The sequence below is a fragment of the Aristolochia californica genome, unplaced genomic scaffold, assembly GCF_029961685.1.
Source record: "Aristolochia californica isolate CCGP_79_NKW_82.1479 unplaced genomic scaffold, dmAriCali1.0.hap1 SCAF_4, whole genome shotgun sequence".
In the NCBI taxonomy this organism is placed as follows: domain Eukaryota; kingdom Viridiplantae; phylum Streptophyta; class Magnoliopsida; order Piperales; family Aristolochiaceae; genus Aristolochia; species Aristolochia californica.
In genome coordinates, this window is record NW_027182103.1 from 44,564,783 (window position 1) to 44,578,382 (window position 13,600).

The 13,600-nt window shown below is 43.1% G+C and overlaps 3 protein-coding genes and 1 non-coding gene across 4 annotated transcripts; 3 read left to right on the forward strand and 1 right to left on the reverse strand.

The window, feature by feature from the left end:
* Positions 1 to 4,910, forward strand: LOC137963669 (subtilisin-like protease SBT5.6). Its single transcript, XM_068810829.1, has 10 exons — positions 1 to 75; positions 185 to 285; positions 356 to 453; positions 559 to 732; positions 837 to 948; positions 2,226 to 2,790; positions 2,905 to 3,005; positions 3,103 to 3,460; positions 3,560 to 3,773; positions 4,067 to 4,910. Exons 1-10 carry the CDS (start codon positions 1 to 3, stop codon positions 4,588 to 4,590), a joined length of 2,322 nt encoding a protein of 773 aa, XP_068666930.1. The 3' UTR covers positions 4,591 to 4,910.
* Positions 4,911 to 6,372: 1,462 nt separating this feature from the next.
* On the forward strand, positions 6,373 to 6,735 carry LOC137963429 (protein S40-1-like). The gene has a single exon (XM_068810550.1). It carries the CDS (start codon positions 6,373 to 6,375, stop codon positions 6,733 to 6,735), a length of 363 nt encoding a protein of 120 aa, XP_068666651.1.
* A 1,589-nt stretch (positions 6,736 to 8,324) lies between these two features.
* TRNAE-CUC (transfer RNA glutamic acid (anticodon CUC)) lies at positions 8,325 to 8,397 on the forward strand. Its single transcript has one exon. It is a non-coding gene; the product is annotated as a tRNA-Glu (tRNA).
* Positions 8,398 to 9,047: 650 nt separating this feature from the next.
* LOC137963992 (probable galacturonosyltransferase 15) lies at positions 9,048 to 12,762 on the reverse strand. Its single transcript, XM_068811247.1, has 6 exons — positions 12,503 to 12,762; positions 12,293 to 12,348; positions 11,660 to 11,800; positions 10,404 to 10,994; positions 9,642 to 9,956; positions 9,048 to 9,449 (listed from the first exon to the last, which is right to left on the reverse strand). Exons 1-6 carry the CDS (start codon positions 12,714 to 12,716, stop codon positions 9,165 to 9,167), a joined length of 1,602 nt encoding a protein of 533 aa, XP_068667348.1. The 5' UTR covers positions 12,717 to 12,762; the 3' UTR covers positions 9,048 to 9,164.
* Positions 12,763 to 13,600: the final 838 nt, after the last annotated feature.

Below are 13,600 nucleotides of genomic sequence, written 5' to 3' on the forward strand. Positions count from 1 at the left end.
ATGAGTGCAACTCATCTTCTCTCCTTCTTCCTTTTCTATGTTCTTGTTACAGTGGCCTCTTCTCGAGATCACCAGGTTTCCTTTTTTTTTTATATAATAATCTTGTCGAGCTTTCTCCCCCTCCTTTCATGACAATTACGCAAGTCGCAAAACCGGACATACTTTGAATCTCCCTTTTGTACAGGTCTACATTGTATACTTGGGAGAGCACCAGCGCCAAGGGCAAAAAACTGTGCCGGACATTCAACATGAGCATCACTCCTTTTTGCTTTCGGTCAAAAATAGGTAATGCCGACTATATTCGCCCTCGGAATGATTTTTTACCTTATTTTTATGATTATTTCGTCCTCTGTAGCGAAGAAGAAGCTCGGGGGTCTCTTCTCTACAGTTACAAGAATAGCCTCAATGGCTTCGCTGCTCTTCTTACACAGGAAGAAGTCTCCAAGCTATCAGGTGCCCGCGTCTTCTTCCTTTTCTATATTGAGAATTTGCAATGGTTTAAGTACTTCCTTTATTCAAAATTTCCTATTCACTTTTACTTCCTCGGCCTAAGAACAGTGATGGAAGAGGTGGTTTCAGCTTTTCCAAGCTTCCCCCACAAGTGGTCTCTGCAAACCACTAGGTCTTGGGAATTTACTGATTTGGCAGAAATGCTCCGACCCCGGAAAACTCAAGGCTTTTTACAAAGGGCCAGACTAGGAAGGAACATAGTTGTGGGGCTGCTAGATTCTGGTATCGGTCGTCTTTCCTTTCGAATTCATTCGTTGAGATAGCTTTCTGCATTCATACAGTGAAAAGCCTGGTAAGAGCATTATGAAAGCCAATTGCATGTTCAGGTATATGGCCCGAGTCAAAAAGTTTCAGTGATGAAGGCATGGGACCGGTGCCCAAATCATGGAGAGGAATCTGCCAAGTGGGAGACTCCTTCAATAGCTCTCACTGCAACAGGTGCGTATAAATTAATTAACATCCCTTCAGTTTCGACGTACGATTTCTCCTGATCTTCTTTAGATCAGAAAGTATATTTTTTTTCAAAAAAAAAAGAGGAGATAGTTCTGACATTAGCACCATCCCGTGCAAGAGGTCCACCGCCCACCGCCCACCACTTGCAGAATTCGAATCTGCTCCGTGGATGTCTGCAGCAGCTCCTGTAACTGTGAGGAGCCAGTGTCTTCACTCACAAAGAAACCTAGTTGATATTTGTAAACAAAGCGTCATTTGATTTGATTTTTTCCATAGAAGTGAACAGTCACAAGAACCGTCTTAAGACTGGAGTCCGATGCTAACCTTACCCTGGCATTGGCTTTGTTCCAGACTTTGGATTTCCTTTTGGATTCTGTGACCCCCTGTACACATTCAGATATATGCAGAAATACTGTATCCTCAGCTGAATTAGCAGTTTAAGGTACAGACTGTTTCAAAAATTTTGTTAGTTTCAAACCTTGTGCCCGTGATCAACCTTGGCTCTTTCACTTCAAGTCGGATTGATTGGGCCCATTAAAGTTTTATGATTTTTGTCACTAGCACCAGTCATCATAGATCGATTTCTACAGGTCTGGCCTTTTCTCTTCTCTAAAAGCTTTCTAAAGCTCTCGTTTTTCTACCTTTAGTAGAGGGAAAGCTGCAGTTTTATGGCCTCCTCTTATAATTTTTTTATTTTCAGTTTTGGGTCAAGAACTCGTTAGGCAGTTCTACGAAAGAAAGAAAGAAAAAAGAATAAAAAACAGAAGATCTTAGAGGAAAATGGCTTGTATTGGTTTTGTCAAGTTCGACGTAACCAGGGCGGCCACCTGTATTGCGCTGCTTGGATTTTTAGCTCCTAATGAAGGAAAAGATAAACAATTCGAACGGAGGGTCTGAAACCTTGTGCACGCACAGTGCAGGAGCGAGGTTTACAACTATGAGAGTAGTTATAGTGTAGAGCCAAGAATGCATTAATGAGGTTCTGCATCTGGGCAATCAACTTATGCATTGAAGAAGATGGGAGTCGGAATTGATGGCTTCTTCCCATAATCCCTTTCCTTGCGAGTTTTACCAACGCATGAAAATGGCAAATGGTAACTCGTTGAAGTCGAGTTCATGTGATCTTAACGACCGAAGCTTCCCTCTCATTGAATAATATACATAGGGTAGATGAACCATCGTTAACACTAGTTTTTTTGTAACGTAATCTAAAATGAGTCCTCCTTAAGCTAATTGTGCCGGTAGAACACATTCTTGCTCAGGAAGCTGATCGGAGCGCGATACTACCTGAAGGCATACGAGGCGTACTATGGACGTCTCAACACGACTGCCGAGTACCGGTCGGCTCGCGACCATGACGGCCATGGCACCCACACTTCATCCACTGTTGGAGGGCGACGAGTTCATGGAGCGTCTGCTCTCGGTGGCTTTGCGGAAGGCATTGCAGCCGGGGGAGCACCCCTCGTTCGCCTCGCTATGTACAAAGTGTGCTGGGCCCTCCCGGGAGGAGATCAAGCCTTTGAGAACACGTGCATGGAGGCGGACATGTTAGCTGCCATTGACGACGCACTGGGAGATGGTGTCGATGTTCTAAGCATTTCCCTTGGCACCACCGGAACCCCACCAAAGTACACGGACGACGGGATTGCACTCGGGGCATTGCATGCCGCTAAGAAAAACGTCGTGGTGGTCTGCAGTGCCGGTAACTCTGGCCCCGCCCAGGCGACTGTATCCAATCTGGCCCCATGGGTTATCACAGTTGGAGCCAGTAGTATTGACCGCCTTTTCCCATCTCCAGTCTTGCTCGGGAATGGCATCGAAATTAAGGTAACTTTAAATTTTCTGCTTCTAACTAAGCTTAGCGTGACTTGTCCAGTTGTTTCTTTATCGAGGTCCGACTACTCATGCGTCATGTTTCATTCTCATTTCGATTCCATCCAGGGACAAACGGTGACTCCATACAAACTGAAGGACAAGATGTATCCACTCGTTTTTGCAGGAGACGTGGTCCGCCCTGGGACACCCAAGAACATTACGGCTGGGTAAATCCCAATTACGCTTTATCCTACAACATGTCTTCGAGAGATCATGATGATATTTTAACCAAATTTCTATTGCCAACCGTGATTTGCTGAACAGACAATGTCTTCCCGGTTCTCTTGATCCGAAGAAGACGAAAGGGAAAATCGTTTTCTGCTTAAGAGGGAATGGCGCTAGAGTCGGAAAAGGCATGGAAGTGAAGAGAGCTGGTGGTGCTGCTTTTATCCTGGGCAATCTTCCCGCCAATGGAGCTGAGATATCCGTCGACGCCAATGTCCTTCCTGGAACTTCGGTTATATGGGACGACGCAGAGGCAATTCTCAAGTACATCAACTCCACCAGAAAACCCATGGCAAAGGTGATCCCAGCAAAGACTGTATTAGACGTGAAGCCAGCACCGTTCATGGCCGCCTTCTCATCAACTGGCCCAAATCCTCTAGAGCCCAACGTTCTCAAGGTTCGTCGCCACAATTTTTCATCATCAGTACTGCCGTATTATTAATTTATCCCTTGAAAGAGATGGAATTAATTAAGGGTGGGTGATTCTTATTGGCAGCCTGACATTACGGCTCCGGGGCTGAACATACTGGCAGCTTGGAGCGAGGTCTCCCCCCCAACGAAGCTCGTAGCGGATTCGCGACGGGTGAAGTATAACATCATATCCGGCACTTCCATGTCTTGTCCCCACGTTGCAGCTGCAGCCGCCCTTCTCAAGGCCATTCATCCTGAATGGAGTGCTGCGGCCGTCAGATCCGCGCTAATGACCACAGGTGATTGATTACGTCCTTAGAGCATCTAGTTTGCTAGTGATAGGTAAATTAATTAGAACCTCAGGTGATTTAACGTTCTTAAGTAAAAACAGAATTAGTCTCAGAGAGTTATTAAAATACACACTAATTTCGTCACTAGTTAGTCATTTTAAAATACATTTATCCCTTTATTTCGATCGCGATTAAAACTATAATTTTTCTGATTGAGTGAATAAAATATGATGATGTATTTTACTTTTTCTTATTCTGCATGGTATTTTTCTTAACCCATGCTTCTGTCTAATTTTCGACAGCAACTGTAAGAAACAACCTCGGGAAACCGTTGACGGACGCGTCGGGCAACTTAGCCGGACCCTTCAACTACGGTTCCGGCCACTTCCGGCCAGGGCTCGCGGCAGATCCCGGCCTTGTCTACGACGCTTCCTACACCGATTACCTTCTCTTCCTTTGCGGCGGGGGCGTCCAAGTCGATCCTTCCTTCAAATGCCCATCGCAGCCAGTTTCCCCAAGCAGTCTCAACCAACCATCCGTCGCAGTCTCCAATATCAACGGAACCACGAGGATCCAGAGGACGGTAACCAACGTCGGCAATCCTAAGAGCCTATATTATTTAGAGATCGAACCTCCGCGAGGCGTATCTGTCGAAATCTACCCCAAGAGGCTTCTCTTCAGTGACGTTGGGCAGAAGAAGAGCTTCTACTTGTCGTTCAAGGCAGAAAAAGGGGGGAGGCTTAAGAAGGGCGAGTACGTATTCGGATGGTACACATGGACAGATGGGTTCCACGTAGTTAGAAGCCCCATGGCAGTATCTACCTAGCTCTCCTGCACTCCTTCTCGTCTGATTTCTTCTGAAAGCGAAGCCTTAAGAGGGTCGAGGAAAGAGACAAAAAGAAGTTGAACAGCATTGGATGGGAAGCTGGCGTTAAATTGATCACCACCAAGACATGAAATAAGTTGCTTACATTTGGGAACAAACACCTAATTTGAGTGGACTTTGCACCGTAATATGGTCTGTCCAATCTCAGGCATCTTAGGATGCAGATGTGTATGTGTCATCATGTTCGTCCAATATACTTATAACTACAGATTTTGAGTAGGCATATACAAAACTCCAGACTGAGGAATGCGCTTTCTTTATCTCGGGTCGTTTTCCTCCATAAAGAGTCCCGGAATTGGCAAGAGGAGTCCTTTCCCACGGAAAGCTTGGACCTGATTTCTGCTGACCTTTTTCAACGTTTTTTGAGTTTGGGCCACACGTAAACCCGCGGCATACTAGTTGAATAGAGCAGGTTCCGTGAGAAGCGAGTGATGGTCCGTCACACGCGTCTGTATGGCATTGGTTGGTCTTTTGAATAATTCTTCCTCGCGAGAACTGTTGATAAGCTTAGGTGGCCTCGGGAAAGAGGCTCTTTTGTTTTTTTGGGAGCGGCGGATGTGGAAACCAATGTGCCGAGCCCCAAGCTGCTTTACGCTCACGCTCTCAATCATTGGTGAAACGTGAGGAGAAGCCCTCGGCTGCGCTACCTGGCTTCGCTTCTGTATGAGCTAATGACTCCAACGGCCTCTCTGATGAGCTACGTGTTCTTTTGTTTTCCTCGTTTGGCCAACCACGAAGGAAAAGTCTTTGTTTTGCCAAGAACAACATCTTCGCTTTCATCTTATGCTTTGGTATCGATTCCAAAAACAAAAAATCCTTTGGTCCGGCCAATTGGTTCGACCCAGTAATTTTACATGTATAAACGCGAATAACTGCTGAAAGCATGTAAGTAGTAAGCACATCCCAAGATGAGTGATCTCCTATTCCGACTTCTTGAGAAAATGATGGGTTATCTGCCCGCCCCGCCCCTGAGAGGATTTCCCGCACAAAAGGTAGAGATTGAGGAATCGTTTGTGCACGGATGTCACTGAAAAGAGTGAATGTGGAAACTTTTCTTCTCTGAATCAACTCTAGCCACAAAATCTCACTAAAATAATGAGAAAAAGAAAGAAGTGAAATAAACCAATAAACTAAGTTTTGAAGTTTGTAATGCATTCCGGGGAAACTTGCAAAGGTTAACGGGTATCATCAGCAACGGTGTTTGCTTATCCGGAAGCAGCCTTCTGGTTGTTTAAGACGCGTCCCCTCCTCCCTTTCTTTAATCTCCAAAGCTAAGCAAAAGTAATACGAAACTGGTATTATAATGTCCAACTGCGCTTGCTTACCTTCTTTGCCTCTATTATTACCGATGCGATGACGTTAACTCACCCTTTTTCTTAAGCTTACGTGCCTACAAGCTGCTTCATCTCGTTGCTTTAGTAAACATTTATATAATCTAAGAGTGGAGCGATCAAGTGTGGAAATGACCCAAGCCGATGGGAGCAGCGTCGGCTGGAATAGCGTGATGGTCTGATTCGGCTGAGCCGTTGAAATGAGAAGCGGGTGCCGCACTCCACGCCAATAGCTGTGACGTGATACATGATATGACGACAAAAAAATGCCCGAGAGGCGACACAGTTCCCGCCTCTATAAATACCCACGGGCTTCCCCGCAGAAGCCATTTCGATTCTACCTTCGTCTCGTTTTATTGTTTTTCGCCCCCTTCCTTTGTTGTTCTACGTCATGGAAGAGTTCCAAGAGGCAGACGTGATCTGGGCCGACCACTGGACAGGCGACGTCGAACGTCCAATTCGTCTGAGAGAATCGCTACTCAAGAGTTCCCGGCGAGGGAGAGGAGAATCCGATCCCGTCAAAATCCCCAACCGCCGTTCATTAAAGGCCCGCGACGGCCTCTACCAGGATTACGAGGAAGACGAGAAGAGCGAGAAGGACGAAATGGTGCCGCCGCACTTGGTGATTGCTCGGAGGATCGCCAGAAAAACAACGTTCTCAGTTTGCACCGGGAGTGGCAGGACGCTGAAGGGGAGAGATTTGAGTCGCATGAGGAACTCCGTGCTCCGTATGACCGGTTTCTTAGAAGGATAACAGCGCGATCAGATTCTTAATCTCCAGAGGACATACACTTATAAACGATATTCTTTTTCTTACGGTTTCCCAGTTGGCTGCAAATCTGTAATTATTTTGTAAGAGTGGGAAGACTAGGAACAAATTTTCGAATGAATTGAATGCCATGATTTCGTTTGCAATTAGTCCGTGGGAGCACGCACCATCAAAGAAGAAAACTTAAACCACTGGCTACAACCGCCGTGGTTTGCACTTGGAACTGAACTATTGTCAGACTTGTTTCGTTTTCTGCTGCTCTGCTCACTTAAGCACTGGGTAGGACCAATCTTAATTATCCTGATCCGAAACAGTTGAAACCGGATTCAGTTCTGAGTCTATTCGCTTAACGTAATTGGACGAGGTTTTTTGTATTTTATACAAGAGACATAATTTGAAGCTGAGGTGGGATGAAAGGTGGCTTACCCCATTTGGGGAGAATCTTTACCATCATTATTAAAAAAATGCCAGGGTCCCAAAACATATACATAAATGATGAGCTCAGACGAGAAATAAACGGAAGCGTTCGCCAATTGGGCGGCGTGACTTTTTGTCGTCTTCTTTTCTTAATAACAAAAAAGTCCCTTATCTTCTTTCGGACCCTGACGAGACATTTCGAAGAATTTGATGAGTATTAACTTTAGTAAATATCTCTAAACACGGTCCCTTTATCGAATTGGCAGATAAGCATTCACTTTTTCTGTAAAAATCAACCGAAGAAAAAATTCGTTACGTGCGGAACTCATTTTTGTATTTTTGTTTTTTTTAATGGAAAAGGAGAAAAAAATAATTTTTTGTTTTTCTTTTTAGTTTACTTTTTCTTTTTCAATTCCTGTTTTCTAATGTGATTTTGCATTGTCTTACCATTAAAAAATTATATATATTTTTTAAAATATTTAAGTTTAATTTTCAAAAAATTAAATTAAATTTATATGTAAGCAACAAATATCAGGCAACAAAAACAAAATCAATGTTTAGGAAATTTTGTGCCAACTAGACCAAAAAAATTATGAAGAGATTGTACGACCAAAAGAAAATTATATAAATTTATTTTCTAATCCAACAAACCATTTTTCAATCCAATCTATCTGTAGAGAGATATCTACATTAGAAAGAACAAATGTCATATTGGTAACTTGTTGCGCACGAAAATATGAATTTAAACCAATTTTTGTTTCACTTTTTAAGCTATTAATCTTGATTTGATTAATTTTTAGGTTTTTTTATTTTGAATTAAAAAAAAATTTCCTTGATTTAAATGCCAAATATTAGTATGATATTTCCCTTATTACAAAATTTCTCTCTTCATATATTCTTTCCAAATGAGACGTTATGTTGAAAAAACAATTAGTTAGTAGAAAAGCGAAATATGGACCGGATGGGTTTAGAATCTTTATCCAAACGGAATCTATCTCAATGTGTGAGTCAATGGATAAGATCAGATTATCTCTGGTCATCATTGGAAGCAACTTCATCAAAATATTTGATTTGACATGGTCTTCTAACTTTTAGTAATTCTATTATAAATAAAATAATAATTTTAGATCCTTTAATAATTCATTTTATTTCAATAATCCGTTGTAGTCTAGTTGGTTAGGATACTCGGCTCTCACCCGAGAGACCCGGGTTCAAGTCCCGGCAACGGAACTCATTTTTCTTTACGAACACATCTATCAACTGCTTTTGTTTCTATTATTGTTTTTACATTTTTTCCCCCACCGAGGCAGGAAAAATGAATGGACATATTCCTAATTTCGATGCATAATAAATGGATCACTCTCATGATTGGATGATCACCCCCGGCGTCCTCTACCTTGACCCCAATCTTCGACCACGCCGGTACTGGGGTTGGCCTTTCTGCTTTTGCTTCTTAATTGGCCCAGATGCTCCCACATTCCATTAACTCTTCGTCCCTTGTTTGAGCAGGCATCTCCGGACACAAAATTATTAGTGGAAGTTTCCCATTCTTTCCTTAGTCAAAAAATTGTTATATGTGGAGGCATATGTTGTTAACCTAAAATGCTAAGCTATATATTTTTATCAATAAAATATGCAGGTTGAATTTTCTTTCAGTTCATTTACTTTCCAATTGTCAGCTAGTTACTTCAGGGGGAATCTACCTAAAACAAATTAAAGCAAAAAACCGCAGATAGAAAGAAAGGTTACGCTCACATTTAGATTGGCAATTTTTTGGGCTATAAGAAAGACGCACCGCAACTCGTTGAAATTGCTGCTAACTCATCTCTGCACTTTCTGTATATGTACATGATAAGGAAAGTGTACTTTCTGTTGATAAAGATGCATATACAGAGCTACCATGAGCAGAGACTGAAGCCAGAGAACCTTCTTCCCTCTCCTCACCTGGTACCTCTGCTGCACAAGTATATATATATAAAAGAGAACTTCTTGTTGCCTCACTCCATTATTCCGCAACTCCTCATTAATTCGTTGGTGTAGTTAACGTGTAGGTTCCATAAGCTTTGCAGCTCGGGAAATCCGATTGGAAGCCAGGGTTTGGCTGACCCACTAAAGTGTATGACTGCGGCAGCTTCCACCCCTTCCCGGCCCATATTAGGAGGTCCATCACCCAAACCGAACACATGCCACGAAGGATCAATAGACTGAACTTGGTCAGCGAATGCGATTAAGGCAGGAGGTAGTGCTCCCAATCTCCACAGCGTGAACCCAGTGTCCGCGTTCTGCCACGAGAAATTTTAGAATTAGGGATGCTGTTTTATAATGAGTAAGCAACAACTGCAGCAGATGATTCCTAAAAAACAAAGGCCCTCCGAAAAAAATTGGAAAATATCTTTTTGGTAACGACCAAAAGGGATAATACATAAGACGTCTCTCTCCAGTGAATGCATAAGAAAGTTGACAAAGGAACTCACCAGTTGAAGCCATTGATGATACTTATTCGTTATGTTGGTTTTCCTCCAAGCATTGAGATCGAAGACATTCAGGCCATATAGCCACGCACACTGGTCCTGTTGTAACTCGGATGACCTTATCAATGGGTCCGAGAAGTTCAAGTGGTCACCCATTGTCCTACCCAAGCAATACTCTCCCTCCTTGCTTTTCGCCCTCCACGAGCAAACTGCACCATTAACTTTTCCATTGAGATCCAGTGACCACAGTGGTGACAAGTCGTGCTGGACTACCACATCGTCTTCTAGAAAGACTATCTTGCCAAGCTCCGGAAACAACTGTTAATTTATTTATTTTATTTTTTCAAACGTCAAAACAAAAGAAAATGTTAAGCATTATTGAAACCAAAACAGTACATGAAACGAAGTAAAAACAGAAAACGAACCATAACTTTTATAATTTTTTTCTTTTCCCGCTCAACAGTTCGATCATTTACTGTGAGCTATGGTCGGTCTGTTTCAGAAACCGAGTCGAAGTTCTTATTTAGTTTGGGGTTGTAGTTAATAGTCGAAAACAGACCAAATTGACTTGCCATGTTGTTTTGACTGTTACTAGGTGCATAGGTATTTAACTCTTACGATCATCTAATTCCGGATGGATGTTTCTTGTGCACTAAGATCTCTCAAGTTCGAGAAAACGAAATCTTCGTGGTATAGATTGTATTCTTAAGACGCGATGACATAATGCATTCTTTTAAAAAAATTTGAGAAAAGAAAGAAGGTTACCTCAGGCAGATAGATTTTCAGATGATTCAAAATAGTGACCGAGCAAGGGCTCAAGGGCTCTAATCTCCCCAGTTTTCCATCGTATGGTGCACCATCTACGCTTCTTGCAGAATGCCGGTTCCGGTAGTCATGATCCCATGCGGCTCTATGGATCTTCATCATATTTATTACTCCAACATTCACACCAATTGGCCAGTCATACTGGTGAAGCCCTTTCACCTCCACAACTGCAGGCCGCATAGGATTCAGCGCAAACCAGGCGTGCATGGGAGCATATGTTTTCTTATCTGTAACAACGTGAAAGACCAACTTTTCCGGCTGGATCGAGTTTCTAATACAAGAAGTCACCACAACTCCGGCTGCCAGAACATTGTCTGTGAGTACTGCGAGGTGGTAATAGGAAGTATCTGTCAGCCGAGATATGAACTCAGGAGGCGGCAATGGCGATCGTGCGAGCGAGTTCACGGAGTACTCTTCCGCGAGTTTCAAGCTCAGACAATGCATGCTTTTTGGCATACCAATTGACGCCAACTGGCGATAAATCGATTCTTCCCGTTTCGCAAATTGTACCTTCCGCTCCATGTCTAGTAACTGCAGGAAGAACCACTAACCTCAGCCCAACTGCTCATGCAGCCGGTAGTTAACGTTGAAAACAGAAACGTTAAAACATGTCCAGTGGCTATCAACTAGGTGGAATGAATACAGTAAAGATTCGCTTTCATGGCCAGGAATTGTTTCATGAACAGACCTAATTTCAGATAGAAGGAAAAAAAAAAACGGAAATCTATTGGGGCGCAGTTGTTGCTATACGAACAGCATATACAACAAGGAGCAGACTAACTGGGCATAAAGTAATAACTGTAAAACCTCTAAAAACTGCTGTAGATAATGTAATAGCTGACGGTCAAGAACCATAAATCATTCTTCTCGTGAGACTGAACTGAGTGCCCACAAAAGGAAACGGGATCCTCACAAAAGGCTGCAACCTAAACCGTACCAATGGACTACATGTCGAAAGGGTCTGCACATGACTGTGCAGAGTCTTGGAGTATATCCACAATATGTTGCTGACGTATGAACAGGCCATCGAGATGATCAAGACAAGAAAATTTCGCAGAAGGGAATTCTGGAATGGAAGGCACTCGAATCAAACTTCAGAGAGCAGTTCGTTTTACAATTCTTCGACGATGATGAACAAATACGCAAGACATTATTAAAAGACAAAAAAAAAAGAGAGAGAGAAAGAACAAACATACCATCGTCTTTGTCTTTGAAATAAACACTCTTATATCGTTCTTCTTGGACGTAACTTCCGCAAGTAGGCCGTCGAAGGATTGAGCGTCGGTCGCCTTTGGCCTTGATTCAAGCAAGGCCCGCGTCAGTTCATTCGTAAGTCTCTGTGAAGAAAAGAGTTCAACGATTAGCGCCGCAAGAAGGTATCCAAAGATCAAAATAATATCAGCAACCCTTTTACAGAAGTTTCAATTCTTGAGAATTTTCTGCCGAAAGGTAAACTCATCGGTCACTGAGCTGAGAGCTCCACCATCTCGCTGAAACAAGTCAAGAATTAACCACGAATAACTTTAAGGAACATTTAAAATGACAAATCTTTCACATATCACAATTCGCCGTAACAGGCAGCTATTCTCTCTCCCCATAACAACAACGCGATGAGACGCCAAGCACCAGCCACCTCAATTTGGGATCCTATCAGTCGTCCGATGATTTTTACTGAGCCCATAAAGCAAATGCGATACAACTGGGCCCTGTACACACTTTGCCAGATCTACGTATGCCATTGGGCCGCACATACAGGAGTGATACAAGTGACGAGCTCATTATACGTACACGGAAAACAAAAGAAGAAAAGTGAAAATATACAAACTCACAGTTGATGGATCAGTGCGCCGGAGGAGCCCAGGTCCAAGTGTCCACCCAATGCAATCTGCACAAAGCACAAAGCTGCAGTTATTTGTATAGCGTCTACATTCTACTACAGAGTACAGAGTCCGTCTTATAGGCTACACGCACACGAAAGGCGGGGTCGAAGAGAGAGGCATCGGTAGTGAAAAATGAAAAAGGATTACGAAGATACATACCTATGGAGGAGCAATTGGTGGTGCCTTCCAGTGCAAGAAAGGCAGCACTTATGAACAGAAAGGGTAGAAGAACCCCCACTATCAGAACGGTCGGTAAAACGGAACGGTAGGAAAAGCGTCTGGTGGAGCCCTTCACCTTCATCGGCTCCCAGAAACAGCCGCTTCCACTCGATATGGTTACTCTTCTTCCCCAAGGTGAAATGTAAAAATACATGTTTTCTCACCCTGCTCGAGTACTAACGACTTGCCAGCCCTAAATGGGTTTTCGTTATTCAAGAAATTGGACCGAATCTCTATTCTTTGGTCAACAGACCTACTCTGTCTGAAATATCAGATCTTGTTCGAAAATTTTCCTCTTCTTTCTTTCCCAGAAGATATTCATTTCAAGAAAGATCCTCGATTCGTAGACGAATTCTTGTAATCTATCACACTCCTGGCGCTAATTCCAGCTCGTTACCCTAGCTCTGAACAGAGACTTGAGCTCAATGAAATCAGGCTTCTGCTCCCGCAAGGCAAGCGTTGTCGTTAAGCAGATTCCTTGATCCGTAAAATCGAATATTCCGTAGTAGCGCTCTTGGATCTCGCAGAGGTGAACGCAGCAATCACAACCAGAAACAAGCTGCGGGGCCCTAGCCACTCACCTGAACGAAGAGAAGCAATCAAGCAGAAACCTCGGCAATATCTTCTTCCGGAATAACATCTGGAAATGAGGGACAAGAAGAAATGTTCAATCGATTTCGATTTCGATTTCGACTATACTAAAACTAATTAAAAGACAATATACACACATAAAACGAGCTGAGAGCGACGATATAAAGAAGGGAAAGAGGAAGGAAACAAAAAACGAGCGAGCTTACACGAATGCCGCGGGAAGAACGGAAGCAAACATATATTTTCAGCGTGTTACAGAAAAGCTAATGGCTTTCCATCTTATTACAACCCAAAAACTGCTTTTGTAATAAGGCCTACCACCGACAGATCTCGAAAGTGATCTTCAACTTCTGCCCTTTGGGAACGACAAACGAGCAAGCAACAATCCTTCTGACTAAGCCGTCGACAAAATTCAGTAACCTCACAATGACGAAAAACAAATATTAG